We start from the raw sequence: 20561 nt of genomic DNA, 5'->3' as shown, positions 1-20561 counted from the left end.
ACTAAAGACTGAGACGAAGTATTAAAAACCTCTGAGCTCTGAGAAACTTAATTCATAATGAAAATAATTAGTTGCAGCTCTTAAAAGGAGAGGCTATAGTTCACCAATGGATTCTGATGAATGTAGAGGGATAAAACCCAAACGAACAGCCGGTTCAGAAGAAGCAGAGTCTCTCAATCGTCCATTTTGCCCTTTTTCTGGAGGAAACCGGGTCAGTTAACTTCACTTTCACACAGAATATTTGGATTGACATGAAATCAATAGAGTGCGAAGACAGCTGCAACCCAACATTTTCTTTTCTCTGCTGTTTTCATCTGCAGACATGAGCTGTGTGTGTGTCAGGTTCAGATATAAACCTAAACATACAGAGAATAGATTCAGAATTCTTTAGAATTAACGGACAAAGGGGCACAACTGTGTGGTTGGTTCAAAACACAATTTTGTTTCATATCTTTATTCTAAAGTCTATTTACAGCGTTCATCTCAGTGTTCATCTCAGTTGCTTATTTATGGATGAATGTTTGCATTTCTGTTTTCCTTTGTGCCCGTCATTTATGTAAGAATACAATAATACAATGAACCTTTATTGTCCACCAGGGTGGAAATGTGTCTTCGGCTCACCAAACACAAGAACCACATTTATCCGACTGGATGAAAACACCCGTCTCTTAGAAACAGGAAGGTTTAAAACAATATTGTCTTAAGAGGGTTCTGCTCTGATGTGCAATAAAATCTCAAGCGTTCATATTGTGTTCAAATAAAAATGTATTTTAGATTATCTCTTACTGTAGGTTTGAGAGAAATGTTGGAAAATGATTTGTCTTTTACATTTCTCATATTTCAAACAGAATTCAGTCGTACACATCTACATTATACTGTACATTATATATAATGTACATATATGAACCCCACATTGTCATTGATCATTCAGATAGACCCTTAAAACACACCTCTTCAGACTTCCTCCAGTCCATTATAATTCTCTTATTTTATTATCTTTTTATTGAATAGTTAAACGCTTGTTTCCTTATTTTATCCTACTCTGTAAAGCATCTATAATAACTTTAAAAACACTCTATAAGTCTGGTATATTATTCTTCTTCTTATTATTATTATTAACTGTTTCTTTTCTAAACAATACATTGAAAACACTCAATCGTACATCTTTTCATTGTTAAAAAAATAAATAAAAAGAACTGTATCTGTGCAACAAGATTTTAAATTATGGCAACTTGCTAAAAGTGTGAATAAGTTATTATTATTATTATTATTATTTTATTTTGTTCAACAACCACCAGGTGGAAGGATGAGATTTGGCTGAAGGACTTTGTCGCCCTCTTCTGGCCAAACGTCCACATGACCAGCAGCCATGAAGCAGCTACTGAAGTAAGAGCATCTGCTGGTGCTGGAGGAAATATTCAGATCCTTTACTTTAGTACAAGTACAAATACCACGCGGTAAAAACATTGTAGTACAAGTGAAAGTCCTGCATTGAAAATGTAACTTTAGTTAAAGTATGTAAGATAATATTCTGGCTACTTAGAATATTAAACGTAAAAGCACTCGATGCAGAAAAATGTCTTTTGTGAGTGTTAAACTATTATGTATCACATTACTGAAGTATTATTACTCTGGCATCAATGTAACAGCAGGTTTGCAGTTGGTTGGTTGAGCTGGAGTCAATTTTGTATCAGACTGCAACTGAAGATTATTTTGATGAATATTTTCACCATAAATCAAATGTTTCACAATTACAGAGACACCTTCACAATGTTTGTTTTGTCCAACCAATAGTACAACACTATAACTTATTATTATTATTATTATAAAAAACTAATAAGACTTTAAATGATTATCAAGTTGTTTCCACTGTACTTTTAAACATTGTTGTGTGATTTCATTTATAACAACACATCATTTAAAATTCCTATGAAATTGTAAAGTAACTAAAGCTGTCAGATAACTGTAGTGAAGTATACACCTCAATATTTCCCTCTGAGAAGTAGAAGTAGAAAGTGCCATCAAAAGAAAAGACTTAAAGTACCTCAAACGTATTGTACTTAATAAAGTAAATGTACTAGTTTTATTGCTCCACTGTACAGATCTGTTTGTGCTCTCAAAAACATCTGGAGCTCTCCTTCAGATCAAATATGCTATTTAACATGTGCACCTTATTAATATTAATCAATATAATCAGTTTAAAGTGCAACCAGTGAGACTTTATCGAACTACATCGTACTCTCTATTACTGTTTTTACTGTCTCTTTGATACATTGTATTCGTGTGCTCTTGTTTTATTATTGATGTCCTCACTGAACTGATTCTGCTGCTTCAGGGACTTACATTCACACGTGGATCAATAACTTTCCATCTCATCCGGGTCCGTTCTACTTGAAGGCACTAAAACATTCACAGTTTACTGGACGATTTAAAGCCCTTCGTCTACTTCATGTAAGTTTCTTTTAAAGCGATTGTTAATCACAAATACTAACTTTATCTCCTTTACAGGTGTTTGTTTCATCTTAACTCCGGAGCATCTTTGAAGCTCAAACAAGGAGAGGAATTCATCCTAATCTGTTAACCAACAGCTGACTGTAACCAATGTGACACCAAAGTTATGCTTTTATTTTAAATATTCTATTTATACTGCAATGGTGTTCTGCTATATGTTCTATATATTACCTGTCATTTTGTGTTTTGGTGAGCTAAAGACAGTTTTTACAGTCTGGTGGACGATAAATATTCTCTTCTTACTATAATGATTATTATAATAGTTCAATGCAGCAGCAGTTGAAGGTCTTTAAGGTGCTAAATAAAGAGACTCACACATCTGACTCTAACCAGCAGCGGTGGAAGAAGTACTCTGATCTTTTACTCTAGTAAAAGCAGCAAAATACTCTGTTACAGGTAAAATCACGAAAGTATCAGCATTCAAATACAATCACTAATGTTGCAGCTGGTAAAGATGCCAGAGGGCTGAAACCGTAATAATGCATCATCATGTATTAGTTCATTGTATTCCGTGTTAATAATCTGATTCTGCAAAGTAGCTGTCAAATAAATATAGTGGAGTTAAAAGTACAATATTTGCCTGAATGTATGAATAGTATAAAGTAACATAAAATGGAAATAAACTCAAGTAAAGTACCTCAACATTGTACTTAAGATGAGTCTGTACTGAAGTAAATGTACTTAGTTACATCCCACCACAACAGGGATGACCTGAAAGAAGCATATATATACACATACATACATCGTAATCCAAACACACAGAAGTCTGATGGTCACTTGTCCTCATCAGGTAATGCAGCTTCCATTTTCTACCATTTCACAACAAACAGGTGGGTCACAAGTATTACAATGTTTATTTTTAAGTTTATAAAAGCTAATACAGGTTATGTCTACTTCTAGCAGAATATTTAAATATGTTGTCACCACTGAAGTGCCCTTGAGCAAAAGCCCGGAATCCCCCCAAAAAATCCATAACATCTCTGAGAAAATTCCCAAATGAAGAGTTTGATTTCATTCAACCGGTTGTGACGTCGGCGTTTTAAAGTCCTTTATAAATGAATTTCATTTATACGGTGCAGTGAGTCAGCCAGAGCGGGGACGTGATTTGATGAGCACTACTTTTAAATAATGTACTACTTTCTTTTCTTTACGAAGAATTCAGTATTTATCTCCTGTAATGAAACACAGGAACACTGTGATGAACTGCATTGAGTTGTTTTAACATGGAGCAGCACCAGAGCACATGATATCTACTTTAAAGTGAGTATCATGAAGGTACACAACAACATCCTTGATGTACTTTCTTTACCTGCGTCTCGATATCTGTACTTAATGTATTCATTTGAACTTGCTTTTGTGTTATATATTCAATTTACTATCATGCTTTGTTGTAGCTGTTTAAACCAGATATTAAACAACATCTCATTTCATATAAGGGATTTTAGTCATAGTGAGAGAAACTGTGTATGAATAAAGGTTCGGTCCATAGGACCTGGATGGAAATGAATCAATGAGAAATAAAAACAGCAGGACAGTTCCAGACCTTTTGAATTGAACTTCCACGTTTCAGTTTGATTTATTGATTCAAATAAACAAATGAAGTGAAATTGAATGTAAAGTCAGTCTGATTATTGTATAAGTTATTATTATTATTATAAGTTGCAAATGGCTTTTTAAAATGTTTTAGTAATATACTTTTATATTTCATTGATTAATATTGACCAGAAACAATGACGTGTACTTGTACATTGTATTAATGATTTATGATATATCATAGTATTTCTCTAAAATACTGTGGGGCATCTCCCAGAATGCATTGGGCAGGAAACATTTGGATACTTGGAGTATTTGTCCTCACAGTTATGTACAATGACAAAGCACTATGACTGCAGGTTTATTCATAAAATATAAAGAATATAATCCAAAAGATGTACAAAGTTTAAATATTTCTAATAATAATAATAGGGTCCAGGAAAACAGAAGTATTTGTATATCATAGTATTTGTTTTAAATATTGTGGGGCATATCCCAGGATCCATTTTGAAGGAAATATTTGAATACTTTAATATTTTTCCCCATAATAACCTATGGTGATATAGATGGTGTCCATTATAATCATTTATGAATATAATCCAAAACATGTGTAAAGTTAAAATACTTTTATATTTTAATAACACTATGGTCCACCTGCATTTGTCGATCAAAATATTTGTTTTAAATACTGTGGGGCACGTCCCAGAACATATATTTGGATACTTGAAGTATTTTTTCCCCCATAATGAAAAAGCTCTGGTGATACATGACTATGAACTATAAATGGTGTCAAAAAATATTAAAATTAAATAAAAAACATGTTTAAAGCGTAAATACTTTCACTGACCATTCTTTGAGTAATTAAATTATTTTTTAAATATATAATCACGTGACTTTCTATTTTGTGCGGCGTGCTTCTCTGATGTGTGTCACGTGACCAAAATTGAGGCCCCCTCGAGCCCCCCCCCTCACGCTCGTGTCATTCGCCGAGCACACGTTCACTAAATTGAGACTAATTAGCTGGCTAGCAGACTTTTCATAAATATGACCTTTTATCGCTGCCAGCAGTTATAATTTGGACATTTCTCACAAGCTGTCTGTCCATATCATGGCGTTTTCCCTGGTAAGTTGCAGAAACTAATTTAAAATAGCGACGTAAGTCTTCACGTGCACATTTGACCTTTTGTGTGACACGAAACTACCACCGACGTCTCTTTTAGACTCCATTTTTTTAATTCCGTTGCACCACATGTGTCATGACCTCCTCGCGTTAACTTAGCATTACTTTTCTCCTCTTTCTTTCTTTCTTTCTTTGGCGTTGGCTTCTGCAGAGAAACGATCCCCGCATGCCAGACAGCCCGGACCCCGAGTCTCCGGCCCTGTCTACCTGCAGCAACGCGGACATCTTCCGCAGGATGAACACCATGCTGGGCAACGCTCTGGATTTCACCGGTGTGTGCACCACACCCAACAACAACAACACCACCACCAAGGGAAAGCCAGACCTGCTGTGTGGTAAAGTCTGCTTAGTATTCTCCACCCTGCAGCAGGTCGAGTTGGCTGCACAAACCAGTGCAATGGTTGCATTGCTGGTTTTAGAGACACTGGGACCAAGTCCCTTCATTGAACATCCTCACCACTGATACCACATGATAGTTTCATCTAAAATAACGTTTCTTGGGTTTTACATTAAGGGGAGATGCTACAGGTTTAGTGTTATGAAACTGATGGATGTCGCAGTGAAACTTCACCAGTTGATTACTTGCATTAGGACAATTGATTTTTATATTACGAGTTTTCTGAGCATTATGTGCAAAATATGCAAATGAGGCATTCTCTTATTAAATATGTGCTCATTTGCAGAAAATTCTAGAACAGAAATGTGAACATTAGATTAAGCTAGTTTCAGTTTAACACATTAAGAGTCCAACGTCTTTACAGAGAAGATTGTGGACGTCAGTTTGTATCACTCCATAAAATACTATCAGCAGACATAAAAGTAATCTAATTCCTCCATGTTTTTAAGTGATAAAATGTAGTATGAATGAGTCTGAATGCTGTGTGAACAAACCCCTCTGAGTTAACCTTCAGAACATAGAGGAATGAACGTGTAACGTTTGGTGTATGTAAGAGCTGCTGAAGTGGAGATTTCTGGATCAGAATCTGAGAACAAACTCATTTAGAGAAAACGTCCTTTAAAGAGACGTTTAGTTCAATTACAGACATTTAGAAGACTCTACAGGTGAATAGGGTCAAAACATGAACTCATAGATATCACCATGAAACTTCATTACTGACATTAAGACTAAGTTTCTGTATTACAAGTTTTCTACAATGCTATGTTTAAATATGCAAATGACACCTTATCTTTCCACTAGTCTGACAGAAGACTTCTAGCTGCCAATCTCAAATGTTCTCCCTTTTTAATCATTTAATTGTGAAATCACAGTAGTATACATTTTACACTTCAAGGACTAAATGCTTCAAGCTCACACTAACGGAACACAGTCACGTATTGGAAAGAACGTCTAAATGATTTGTTTAGTTGGTCCAAAGGTTCTCAACTGTTCATTATCGGTTAAACTATATTTCAATCGATAAATCATCAATTTTGTGTCTTGTTTTCTGACAAAGTCCAGAAACAAAACTTATTTAATTTGCAGCGATAATGAAACAAACACAAATGTTTGAGAAGCTGAAAATGTATCTGTTGATTAATTGGCTAATTTACTAATTATTTGGAGAGACATTCTTACTAGTTTCCTTTCAAATGCAGAGTTCATGACATCTGTGGTAGCTTCTGTGTGATTCTCCTGCTGCCGTTTTGTTCTTGCGCCACATTTCACACCAGAAACTCATAACATGACCCTGAATGCAACTTGCATTACCTCTAGTTTTAAACTAGGTGGAGTACACATTTGAGTGTGGAACCTCTTCATCTCTACCAAAGAAAAGGAGCCACTTTAACTTTCTCAGCCAGAATTGTTAAACCTCTTTCCTCTTTGTCATTATCATTCGGGTGCCAGCAGCTGATTCATGCTGCATCGCCATTCTGCAGCATTGCAGCACTTTGAAGTGTTTTTTTTTTTTTAAGAGGGTGCGATTTGCCAAGATTTAAGCTCCGCACAGCGCCTGTGTCCTGTCTTTGAATTCTTGGTTTGCTTAAGTTTGCAGTGATATATAAAGATGTTACTCGGCTTGACTTCAGCAGCACTACAACACTTATGTACGGTAAAGGTTTAGATTTTTATTTTAAAAGTGAATTGCTTCTTGAAACGCAGCTGAACTTGGGTCTGTGGCCGCCCCGGCTCCTGTGTTGCTGAATCAGGGCTGCAGCTGGATGCTGTCCAGGCTCTGGTAGAGAGGGCAAAGGGAGGAGCTCAACATCTGATCAGTCAGCTGCTTCTGCTACAGCGTGCGTGCGTGTGTGTGCAAACACTATCAGAATCAATGTGTCCGATTTTAGCAAGTTGGCTTTTTGAGCATGCTCAAGCCTGAAGTTTTTTTTTTTTTTTTTTTTTTTTTTTTTTTTTAAATCAAGTCTGCTGAGTCATTTGCTCCCATGCTGCCTCCCACCATGCCGCCGTAGCTCTGCCCCTAGCCTCCCTCCCTCCCTCCTCCCTCTCATTGTCAGCTTGCTCAGGAAACAAGGCAAGTCAGAGTAAGCAGCAGCTGTGGCTGCCGTCTTTCCACCGACTCGGAGAGGGGAGTACTTCTATCAACAAGCCAATAGCTCCGACAGGAATTTTTTTTTATTACACAGTTGTTAGGCAACGAAGCTGGGAGGTGGAGGGTGGGGGGGGGGAGAGCTGATGTCATTAGCAGGGGTGTGCGAGTGCATCAGCAGCCATGTCACATGCTGCTAGGTGGGTCAGTGATGCGGACGGAGATGCATGGCAGTTGCACCGGGAACAGAGGCAGCAGGTTAGCTCCCCCGTCAGCCGGAGAAAAAAGGAAGGGGGGGGTGAGATCAGGGAAGTTTGCTTTTTATGAGATTTGTTTGGTGTCGCGAGTCTGTCCCTGACCTTCTCTATGTAACGCCGACTGAAACGACACTTCTTTTTTAACACTTCCTCTCTCTTTTTGTTTGTCTGAATCTCTGAACTGGATCTTGGGATTGTAAAGAGTCGGAGCTGGCTGCGGTGGGCAGCAGGAGGATGCTCTTCCCCAACTGTGGTGGTGGTGGCGGCGGCGGTGGCATGCCCGGCTCCCAGGAGATGCCGTCATCCAGGGGCCCGCCGGGTGTCACAGACCTGGGCCTGGGCCTCCAGTCCCTCCGACTGTCCGGCTGGGACAGACCCTGGAGCAGCCAGGAGACGGACGCACACAACTCCCCCTCCCAGGTTCACACCAGCTCACCCTCCAGTAAGTACCAGACATTTTGTTTACATGTCATGTTTTTATACCTCATGTCCCAGAGTTTAGTTTAAGGTGGCTGTTTTCCTAAGAGTTTATAAGCTCTCTCTCATAACCTCATTAACATTACAGCAGCCATCATAACCTCTGCGAGCTCGTGTGCCCTGGTGTCTAATGAAATATGTGTTGGTTGGTTATTATCAGCAGTCTGTGCTTGGGAACAGGCTGTAGCGTCACCAGGGAGGATGATGTGGCACTTTTGCTTTGCTGCATCTCTTAGCAATCCAGCCGGCACAAAAACAATCCACTGAAGCTACTCTTGTCCCCACAAAATAAATGAAGCCTAAAGCATGCACAGATTTTTATTTTAATGCAGAAGTTCTTCTGAATATTTTAAATACCTGTTGATCAAAACTGCATGACGGAATGAGTGGCGTCGCCAGAGTCCCAGTTAGCTGCTTTACCATTGGAGGCTCAGATGAGCTTTGGAGCGGTATTAGACTTTAACGATGCCCCGCTCGTCCTGACCCATTTTGTCGCTGCGTGTCTAAACCGACCCGACGTAACTTCATTTAGAGCTTTTCTAAACTGGGCCTCCGTCAAACTGGGACGGAGCTTTGAATGCGGCCTACAGCTGAACAATCCCCTCACAGCCTCATGTGTCGGCTCACTTTTGTTATCTGAAGGAAGCTGCTGGTTAATACTTTGGGAATTGGGGCGTAGCTTCTGAGACGAGATTGTGTTTCAGATTATTTGCAGCCGAGTTACAAAGAATCAAAAGTAAAATAGAAAATGCTTCGAGCGTCGACTCGAGCTGGCAGCCTGCTGGCACATCAAGTATCCTCTTCATGCAAATTTGGGGAAACGTGACTTTGCAGCCTTTCAGTTCTCACAAATCAATGTGGTTCTTGAGATTCAGCACACAAACCCAATCTTCTAAACGTTGCTCTTTTGTGGGGACCTGTTGTGCAACTGGATGAGCAAAGACCTTTTTAGATGCTTGGAATTTGCAAATCCTGCATTCCTCCTAGATTCAATGACACAACTTATCAATAGACTACTATTAAATAAACTATTAAATTAATGATCAACTATTTAAACAGTTTGAGTTATCTTGAAGCTTCTTAAATTGGACTATTTTCTGATTTCTTTACTCCTGTGACAGTAAGTTGAATATCTTTTTTTGAGTTGGGGACATTTCTATAGACTGAACTCATAGATTTAACAGATTAATAAACAATGAAAATTACTCTTAGCTGTAGCCTTCAGCGCACGCATCCCATCTTCAGTTTGCTCATCCAAAACAGACTACGTCAAATGGCTGCTTCATCTCATTAAATGCTGTATCTGGTGTGATGGTCCTGTCTCTGCAGTGCTGGGTATACTGAACAGCCCCTTCAGTAGCATCCTTGGGAAGCCCCCCGGTTACCTGCCCCCCGAGACCATGAGCATGACCGCTGACTTCCTGGAGAAGTTCCCCAGCATGGCGCGCATGGCAAACCGCCTGGACTCCAGCTCCTTCTTGGACTCTCGCTCCAGCAGTCCCGAAGACTCTGAGACCAGCGGCTTCAGCTCTGGTTCAGACCACCTCTGTGACATGCTGGTAAGAATCATTATCATCATCCGTCTTCCTTTTCTTAGTGTGGGGGGGGGGGGGGGGGGGTCCTTGTTTCAAATGTAGATGAGCTTTACGTTTAACAACCAAATGCTGAGGTCGAGATATGCTGAGCTGTAGATTCCATAAATGATCACATCGTGTCTTTATCGGGAAAATTAGGACGATATCAAAGTCGGTTTGAAATCTAGTATTGTTTTTTTTTTCTTAAGGAATCTCTTTCTATGGCAGCCCAAAATGGACATTATTCAAACCTTTTTAAAGATATTATCTTGAGATCACAATTAATTCGTTATGTCAATATCTCAAAACGACAAACGTTGGTATCTCGAACAAGATCATTTGTTATTGCGCGAGAACAGATGGTCGCTTATTCTTAAATGTTTAGGTTAAAATGTAGATGAGCTTTACTTTTAACATGCTGATTGATCAGCCAGGTCTCACTAAACTGTAGATTCCATAAATCGTCAGTAGTTTTATTTAAAACGGGATTCAATTTATTCCCACTTTTCCCTCGAGTATATTTTCATAAAGCAGTTCGTTCTTTTCTGATCTGCTCCAGATTTAATGTTTTAATTATAATGAAATACTTTGTTTGTTTTTTTTATTCTTGATAAATTAAAGATATTGCTCCAATTCATCCCAACAATACGTATACTACACACTGTGCTATAAAGAGTCGTGTGCCAGAGTTTCTCTTATGGTCGTATCGTTTTTCAAGTTTTCTAATCGGTTCTTTTTTGTTTCTTAAGCTCCTGTCAATAAAATATAAATTTCCTGCACAGATGTTTATTTTGAAATCATTCCAGCGACTCAAAGGGCATAACTCCTCCCTCTCCTGTTAGACCTTTAAAGCTAGGGTTGGTAATGTGAGTACGGTTGACCGAACATATAAACCAGCACAGTATTGACGACTCTTTTCTAATGAAAGCAGCACTAAACTCCAAAAGAAGTTCTTCATCTCACCAACAGTAGCTTAAATTAGTCTTTTGTGCAAAGCAATCAACTGCTAGTAGAGTTCAAAAGTAATAACAGAATTTAAGTGGAGTGCAAATTGACAACTCTTTTATAAAGATTTCAAAGTGAATAATTTATATAAAAGCGCAAGAAAATAAATATCTTATCAAAAGAAACAGTCAACCAAGATGTAAACAATGTGCTTCTTAATTACCTAACGATGTGACCAGATGTTTTCATACATAAATCAGCTGTACTAGATATACGATAAGCTAGCTTGATACCTGCTAGAAGTAGCCTAAATGTTTACTGAGAACACTGCGAGTGACACCTGGTCTAGTTTAAAGAGAATCACTGACTGTGACCGAACGGTCGTGTCAGTTTATACTCTCACCGTCTGTTTAAATAGTCGAGAAACCGTCACTGTGATTAAAAACGAACGGCAGGTCGGCCATGTTGCACTGTCACAGCAACTGTCCTCCAGCGTTCAAACGATACTTCTGCGTTTATCATTTCTTTTAATCTCTTGTTCTGGGCTTCGAGCAGCCCGTAGACCGCCGTGCTAAAGATGCTAGCGTCGCTAACTAGCTTCTTTGCAGCTCTGACATGGCCAAATTTATATGTATCGCTAACCTCAGTCCAATATCCAATATTTGAATTGCGTCATATCAGAACCAGAAAGTGATATTTGATCAGATCGACCCATCTCTAAAATATTCGGCATCCAGGCTCTGACCTTATTGTTCTCAAGAAAACCGGTTCTTAGGGGGAGAAAAGCCAGACTGAGCCTGCCGGTGGAGGCGAGGATCATAAATGCTGTACAAACAGCAACGGCAGCATGAAGTGTCTGCGTAGCTTTGAGGTGAACGGAGCACAGACGGCTTCATTGCGCCATGATTGTAAAGGTGTGTTTTAGCTTAATGTTGCGATGAGAGCAGAATGCCCCTTGAGAGTAACCGCAGGCTGACACTGACTTCATTAGTGAATGAAACCTGTTTCTGTTTGAGAAGCTACAGCAGCGGATTGTAGGAGTGACAGGACTCTGTATGATGGGGTCATCGCTGTGGAAATGTGCATTGTAATGGTTTCCATTCCTCCCTCGATGTTTTATATGTGGAGTTTCTCTGCAGCTGGCTTTCTTATAGTAATGAATGCTTTTATTTGATAAATAGTCTCCAGTGAGGTGCAGTTGTCTGGACATGTCTTTCTTCCTCTCCAGTCGACTTTGCGGATTTCCCCTCCGCTGCCTTATCTGGCGTCTAACATGCAGAAGGATCTGCTGCGCCTGGGCTCCCGTCTGGACCCCCAGGACTCCAGCTCTCCTCTGACTCCACCATCCAGCGCCAGCCCCACCTCCACCATCTCCCGCCGCTGGCGTAGCGGCTCCCCCTGGCCCGGTGCAGAGATGCTCGACCAGTCGGATGACACGTTCAGTATCGAGAGGGAGGCTCGTCTGCACAGGCAAGCTGCAGGTAAATCTAGAGCTCACCTGACTGTGTTCTACCCTTGTTTTCTGCTCAGTTTTAATCAGTGTATAAAGTTTTACTGATATATAAAAATATGCATTCAGGAGATCTGTATTTAAGCCTTTTATTCGCTGATGTTACACCGTGAAGAACAAATCATTGCTGAAATTGACAGAAGAGCTAGTGACGTTAGCAGCGCCGCTAACGGCTAATGTACAAAAGGTCCATTCAGTTACATTGTGATGCCTTCAGGCTCTGCTCAGTGGAAGAGAGTATTACGTTATCATGGTGTGTTCACATGTAATCTTGTAAAATGTAGTTTTTGAGAGACACTTGAATAACTGTAGTTTGAAGACCTTTTCACAGCAATATGAGTGTTTAAAATACCTATAACACTAATCGCAAGACACTTTTGAATAAATGAAAATAGTCTTTTATTTCCCAATCATTTGAATAGTTTCTTTGAGAAAACTACAAATTTAAATGATTTACACAAAAACAAACTAATTGTCTGGATCCTTGTAGACCAGCTGTTATAACGTTACAAAACAAAGAAGTGAATTCTATTTGCCAATATGAATAATCGATCGGCAAAAAAATGTGATCGTGGATCTAAAAGCTATATTTGCTCTTTTTCTTTTGTGCTGCTCCGTGAGTTTTTTGATCCGTTGCACCTTTTTAGTTTTATTTATTCTACATAGGCGTGTCCTCTGAATTTTGGCTGACCCCCCCCTCTTCTCTTTTTCTGTCCTCGTCAGCTGTGAATGAGGCCACGTTCACCTGGAGCGGTCAGCTGCCTCCCAGAAACAACAAGGACCCTCTGTACTCCTGCAAGGTGTTTCTTGGTGGCGTTCCCTGGGACATCACAGAAGGTAACTGCTGCGTTAATGTTGCTGCCCGACATCTTCTGGACGCTTTTACGGCTACTTGTAATCGTTAATCTTACAGTGTAATGAGTGAGCAGCCCTTCAGGTTTGTGCTCATATGCATACTTTCATAATTCTGGTTCAGGCGCAATGGTAGGGCTAACGTTGTCAAAACAACCACTGTAAAGCAAATTAGTTTTATTTTGCCGTGAATGTGAATAAGCTTATAAAACCTGCTTTGACGCCTGGCGGTACAAGCCTTTTGTCAGCTCGTTGACATGATTGTGGGGATTTTCGTCTCGGCCACATTTCTAGGTTCTTAAGTAAACGTGCTTTTTATTCGATGCTAATTACGTCTCAATGTTAACTACCCACAACCACACCCTTAACCGCAATAAATCTAATGACTTTATAGAAGCCAGACTCAAATAAAATGGTGGTTCTGCTTTATTTCAGCCGGCCTGATCAACACCTTCAGTGGCTACGGCCCTCTGACTGTAGAGTGGCCTGGTAAGGATGGAAAGCACCCTCGCTGTCCTCCCAAAGGTAATGTGGCTAAAGGTAACGACGAGCTGGTAGGCCATTTTTATTTCCCTTCATGGTGGCACTGTGGTGAGCACATGGCATGATGGTGAGTGGCCGTAGGCCGCTAGAGCGACTGGATGGTGACGCTGTGGCTTTAAATGTAGCGTTAAACATGGTGGTCGGAAAAACCCTCACAATGCTTTAGATCTTTGGTAAATGTCAAGTCTGTGAAAGCTTATGGATGTTGGGCTTCTGTCAGATGATTTAAAGTAAACTCATTGCCCCCGTTACTATCAAGCATGTCTTTGTAGTTTCTGCCTGAAATTGTAAAAAGTCGAGGTCTGAGTTCGCACTATGATCCTTAAGGGCTGTGTTTTAACTTCAGCGATTAATAGTTGAGTTATCAAATATTTAATTACATTATCATAATAATCCATGAATGGGTTTGAGTATTGTTTTTTTTTAAACCCTGATTCCAGCTTCTTAAACATGAATATTTTCTGGTTTCTTTACTCTGTTGTGACAGTAAACTAAATGTCTTTGCATTGCATGAAACACTGAACATTTGTCACCAGTTTCTAACATTTTAGTTCAAACGACAAATCAATGACAATAATGGTTAGTTTCAGCCCTAATCTTAAAGTGTATTCTCTGTTTTTAGGCTACGTTTATCTGGTGTTTGAGAACGAGAAGTCTGTGCGGGCGTTGCTCCACGCCTGCTCCCAGGACCCGTTTCACCCCGAGGACAGCAGAGAGTACTACTTCAAGATGTCCAGCCGCAGAATGCGATGCAAGGATGTGAGTTAGAACTAAACATGCCAGGCACAGTTATGAAATACACGATCGGTGGTGGAAATACACAAAGTACTTTTACCATTTGAGTCCCTGAAGAAGGCTTGATGCCCCAACTTGATGGAATTAGTTTTTAGGTCTCATGACTGAACCAACAATGAAGAAGTGACTTGAGTTTTTAAGTATATCTACTATCACTGTACTGACTGGAGTTCAAATTTGAGATACTTATTCGTGTCTTTTTCTATTTCTATGACAGTAAATAATTGAAATTGACCAACTAATCAGAAAAAGTACTCTAAGGAAAAACTAGATTATTTTTACTCTTGCATTCATGTAAAAGTAGGATTTTAAAGTGTTTTTTCCTGATTATACTTGCTAACTTAAGTAGCATGCAGACTGCTATATTGAACAGTGTAGTTGACTCTTTAATAGGCCTACAGATGCCGTATAGAATATTTTCTGCTGCTTTCATGACCATGAAATAAAAAACATTTTAAAAGACTATAAAATGTTTGTATGCTTTCAATTCTAGTTAGAACAATTGATGGTTTCAAATGGTGAATCTGTTTTCACTAACAGTCTTAAACTCACTTTTAAATTTCTTTAATGGAAAGAAATAGTAAATGTGTTAATCTTTAGTTGCAGCCACAGATCAGATGTTGCCTTAATTAAATGAAAACATTACTCGTACAGAAACGTGCCTGAATAAAATGTCCCAGCTGACGCTCTGTGACCGGACTCCGGTCTGTTTCCTGGTTCAGGTGCAGGTGATCCCCTGGGTGATCTCCGACAGTAACTACGTGCGCTGCCCGGCTCAGCGTCTGGACCCCAGTAAGACGGTGTTTGTTGGCGCGCTGCACGGCATGCTGAACGCTGAGGCGCTGGCCAGCATCATGAACGACCTGTTCGGAGGCGTCATGTACGCCGGCATCGACACGGACAAGCACAAGTACCCCATAGGTGAGATACATGTTGGTCAGATGGCCTTCTTAAAGTGGAATTCTCCTGTGTCCATGCAGTTTCTAGACTTCTTGTAAACTCAGTTTTATCTGAAGCTGCGGTGCAGAATATTTATTGCCGTGGAAACTGAATTCTCTCAATTTTTCTCGCGTTCAGGCTCTGGACGTGTCACTTTTAACAATCAGCGCAGTTACCTGAAGGCTGTGTGCGCAGCGTTTGTGGAGATCAAAACCCCCAAGTTTACAAAGAAGGTAAGAAGATGCCGAGCTTTACGATCTACGGTGGTGGAAAGTAACTAATTACTGAGTTCATTTACTCAAGTACTTTAAAGGAACCGTGCATTATTCAGGGATCTGTTCGCAGAAATAGAATATTATATCAAGTGTATTTAGAAGGTTATCGCCTGAAAATGAGAATTGTGTTTTTGTTACCTTAGAATGAGCCGTTTATATCTTCAGTCATGTTTCTACAGTAGCCCTGAACGGACAAATTAAACACCGCCTCTAGATACCTTATGCAACACAAACCTTGTTTAAGCGCCACTGTCTTTCACAGGAACAAACAAGATTCACTTAATCAGCCAGTTCGCACCTTTATCTTCATTTTTATTGTTGTGAACTGAGTGTTTTTGGATTTTCCCCCTCAGGTCCAGATCGACCCGTACCTGGAAGACTCAATGTGTCAAGTTTGCCTTCGCCAACCCGGGCCTTTCTTCTGCAGAGACCAGGTCAGTGGAACATCTTTGTCCTGCTAGCAGAGCCGAGTTGTGACTTTCATGACCAGTTTCTCTAACTTCTTGCCATGGAAATCTGTTTTATTATTGGTCCACAGAGTACGAGTGTATATAAACCAAAGAAGCGACCCCATTAGTATCCTACCACAAGTCAGGTGACTAGTTGACTTAATATTTCCCAAAACCGCCTCTTTATATATTTCTAGGAAGATGACGGATCTGGTTTTGGTAGGATGATTTCTACAGCACCTTCGTTAAACACGTAGCAATATGAATAGCTTTTTATAAGGCATGGAAATGGATTAAGAATAAATACTTTAATATTTAATTGCATAATATGGTCAATCAAGTTAGTTATGTTCACTTTTAAACTAAAACATTGCATTAAACGTAATTATTAAAATGATGGTTCATGAACGGATAGCTTCTAATGAATAGTAGTTAATTCAACATGACTAGAAAAACATCAAACACCAACAATTCTCCAGGTTAGCTAAAGTTGTATTACTTTTTTTTTATTTCCCTCATCAGTAAAACAAAGTTGGCTAGTCTTTCATATTAGATTCAATGTTCTGCTCCGACTATCGGAACAGTAGAACGTTCAGGCTCAAAAGTGTACTGCAGATTTAAATGTTTGATAGAAGAAATTAAAATGTATTTGGCGAATCAAATCTCCTGCGGAATGAATGCACTAAATTAGTTTGAGCTATGAAATTTAATAAATAACTTTAAAGTGTTTCACAAATATCAGAAATGTCATTCTCATTTTACGGCAGCCTACTAATGAGCTATGTGTCTGTCCGCACACACAAACACGCACACACAGGCCTGCTTCAAGTACTACTGCCGCTCCTGCTGGCACTGGCAGCACTCCATGGACATCTTGAGCAACCACCGGCCCCTCATGCGCAACCAGAAGAACAGAGACTCCAGCTAGATGAGATGCATCCAAACACTCTGAAGGGCCGGAGAGAAGAAGAGCCCCCCCCCCTCGACGTGGATTTGGGGGGGGGCGCAAGGCTGCCCGCCAAGGAGGGAGAGCACGTGTGCCGGATGTCCCTCGGCACGGGGGTCACCACGGCACTCCACCAGGCACTGGGGGGGATATCACTGTAGAGAAATGTTCACTTTTGCACTTTTGCGCTACATTTTTGCTGTTGTTCACAGTGGCACGATGCACAGTGACCTTGTTGGAGCGGGGGGAGGGTGGGGGAAGACGAGGGTGCCCTTCACACTTATGCATTTTTTTCCAGACTAGCGGCCGGACGGAAAGATGGGATTCCGCCGACGGTTAAAGAAGTGGCTGAAATGCCATTTCTTTTTTTTTGTGTTGCATAGTGAAGAGCAATCACGCAAGTCTCATTGCCGTTCACTGGCAAATGCCATACAGTGCCTTTACATTTTTATTTTTCTCCCACTGCTCCTCCACCCACCCTAACCCCCAGTTGGCATCTGTTTTTTCCTGTGCAAGCCAGCTGGTGTTTCTTACTTTTGGGAGTTGAATGTTGGGCTTCATTTAACCAGTCGCATTTCAGACATTTTTACGCAGTTTTTTACTAATTTGTACACAAACGGTTTTAAGTCATGACATGAAAATTTTGAACAGAATTCTACCAGGCGGCTGTTTTTTTGGGAAAACCCCTTTTTTATTTTTTCATTTTTCTCATACAATTTTTCCTTTTTTAATTTGCCCTCCCAAATTTCAACTGAACGGGCACAAAGTGTTGGAAGTACTGCTTTAACTTGCGTTGTTGGTCCAGTTATATTAAATGTAAGTATCAATAGTACTGGATATGCCTCAGCTGTCCATCATTTCTCAAGCATCTGATGGATCCTGTTGAGACTAGAGTGAATGAGCATTGGATTGTACATAGTTTGGTTTTTTTTTTTTTCATTTTTGCGCACTTTTTAATTTGCACGTGTGGAGAGGTGGCAGTGGTTTTTAATCACTTTTGTACATCAGCAGGGGGACGCGCCTACGTTAGAACAGCTGCTAGTTTCCTGTTGAATGTAAGAACTTCCACTTAGCTGATGATAAATTTAATCTATCCAGAGCTTGAGTAGACCCCAGTAAATGATTCCAACGCTTTCTTATCCCATTTTTGCCTTCCTGTTCCAGTTGGGACATAAATGCATAATAAGCTGTGTGCCAAAGACTTGAGTGTCTTTTCTTTATCCATTAAGTTTGTCATGCTGAGCTTGTTGTCCCTTGGCCCAGCTGCTTTTTAGAGTTTTGAAAGTCTACCTCATTGTGGTCTGCCAAGTTTGCTGCTACTTACAGTTGTGGAGTTTGTTCAGATTGGGCACAATAAAGGTGTTTAAGCATTACCCGACACGTCTGGACTCTTCATTCATTTAAGTTGTGTTTTGGAGTTTTTCTTTTAGAAGTCATTAACCTCCACAAATCACTGAATCAGCACTTTGTGGCAGATTAATTTGTAAACATAAGCTTTAAATCTCCACATGGTTCCTCAACAAAGACAAACTGACAAAGTATTTTCCTATTTGTCTGTTTAAGAGTACTACAGCGTTTTACTCTAATGTTGTAATCTAGATTGTCATTGAAGGAGGTAACGCACTGGTGGGTGAGCTTATGGCTCACTGATGAAAATATATTTGCAGTATTATGAACTGGGTGTCTGTGGGGACCTTCCTGGGTAAAAAAACAAATGTATTGCAGTTTTTCTCCATTTTTATACACTAATGAAACTACGTACATCATTCTGTAAACAGCATGTCGACTGAGTAAAATCAAAGACGCTGATGCAGGAAGAAATGGACCGAACTAAAAGGCCCACAGTCTGGAAACTTGTTGTTCGCTGAGTGGACATTAAAAGAGAAACTATAGTTATTTAAAACTCTGTATTTTAATATCTTCTGGTATTGTCTGTAGAAAAAATTATCTTGTTTATTAATATCTATGAAAAGTGTATAACGTACTGTGACTTATTTGAATTGACATTCTGTACTGACTTTTAAATGGTAAACTATTTTATGACTTTTTATAACTTACTATCCTAAAACACTGACAAACTATACTGTGACCGTTTTACATCTTATGAATTTATGACTATTTTGATTTACTGTTTTGATGAAAAGCTATGATAAGACATGTTAAAGTATTTTTTATGACTTGAAACTATAAATTAAATAACCACGGTCTTATTTATGCTGACTTTTATGACATACTATACTATAGTAACTATACTGACATACTACAACCGTAACCTTTATGACATACAATTATATAAAGTCATGGTGTAGATGAAACAATATGATGATCTTAATGACGTACTGTACTCTGTATCTTTTATGAACAACTGACAGCTGACTCTAGTCTGCTGAGGAAACGGGTCTTGTGGAGTGCAGGGAGGACTCCTGAGGACCGTGGTCCTCTCTGTGGCGGCGTCCCCTCATGTTTTATGGAGCGGTCTGCTGGGGCTTCAGCATCTTGACTGCTGATGAGAAGAGACTCAACAGACTGGTGAAGAAGGCCAGCTCTGTCCTCGGATGACCCCTGTCCTCTTTGCTCATTCAGTACTGCAAACTTCCCCTCTGTGGGATTAATTATCTTATCTTGAAATAGTATTACTTTTTATGATAATGCAATGGCTTTTTAGGACATTTCATGACATACTATACTGCCACTTTTTATATTTTCAACATGCTATACTAGGGCTGCGGTCGAACGGTCCTCTTTGCTCTGGAAGGTTATCTAGGATCTAAGTGGCCTCCATGATAAGAGCTCTTTGAATTCTCTAAATGCTGAGGAAAGGTGCAATGATTCCTTTATTAGCTCCTTTAGCATAGGAAACACTTTACCGTCCTTTACCAAAGGAAAGAAGTTCATGTCGCCCCATAATTCCTTGCGGCGGCATCATTTAAAGTGACGTCCATGAACAATATGCTTATGTTACACAGGTTTAACAATTGTTTTCATACAGTCATAAACTAATGGCCTTCGTGTTGATGAATATGAATAGACAGTGACAATCATTTTGTTTTATTTTATGTATTTATTTACTTCAAACATGTAACAAATGTGCAAAAAAAACCAAGGATACCAAATGAATCAACAGTATAACAAACTGTCAATGAACACATTCTCATTAATAATAAAGAAGCATCAGTGAAAAACAGAACAAGCTAGGTAGCTTGAAGCTATGGATTATGAAACTGTTAAAAAAGCACAATATAACCGAACCGTTGAATCCACATTATTGCACAAAGGAAATATTGATGAA

The 20561-nt window shown here is 39.5% G+C and overlaps 1 protein-coding gene across 1 annotated transcript; it reads left to right on the top strand.

The window, feature by feature from the left end:
- Positions 1 to 5152: 5152 nt before the first annotated feature.
- On the top strand, positions 5153 to 17353 carry cpeb1b (cytoplasmic polyadenylation element binding protein 1b; the record flags this gene model as incomplete). Its single annotated transcript, XM_079182531.1, has 12 exons — positions 5153 to 5167; positions 5376 to 5559; positions 8170 to 8409; positions 9774 to 10003; positions 12192 to 12444; positions 13197 to 13310; positions 13761 to 13865; positions 14491 to 14627; positions 15386 to 15584; positions 15741 to 15835; positions 16231 to 16311; positions 17144 to 17353. 12 exons carry the CDS (start codon positions 5153 to 5155, stop codon positions 17252 to 17254), a joined length of 1764 nt encoding a protein of 587 aa, XP_079038657.1. The 3' UTR covers positions 17255 to 17353.
- Between the last annotated feature and the right edge of the window lie 3208 nt (positions 17354 to 20561).

This window comes from Pholis gunnellus, assembly GCF_910591455.1.
Source record: "Pholis gunnellus genome assembly, chromosome: 1".
In the NCBI taxonomy this organism is placed as follows: domain Eukaryota; kingdom Metazoa; phylum Chordata; class Actinopteri; order Perciformes; family Pholidae; genus Pholis; species Pholis gunnellus.
Note: the sequence above shows the minus strand (reverse complement) of the source record. Positions and strands in the feature narration are given on the sequence as shown.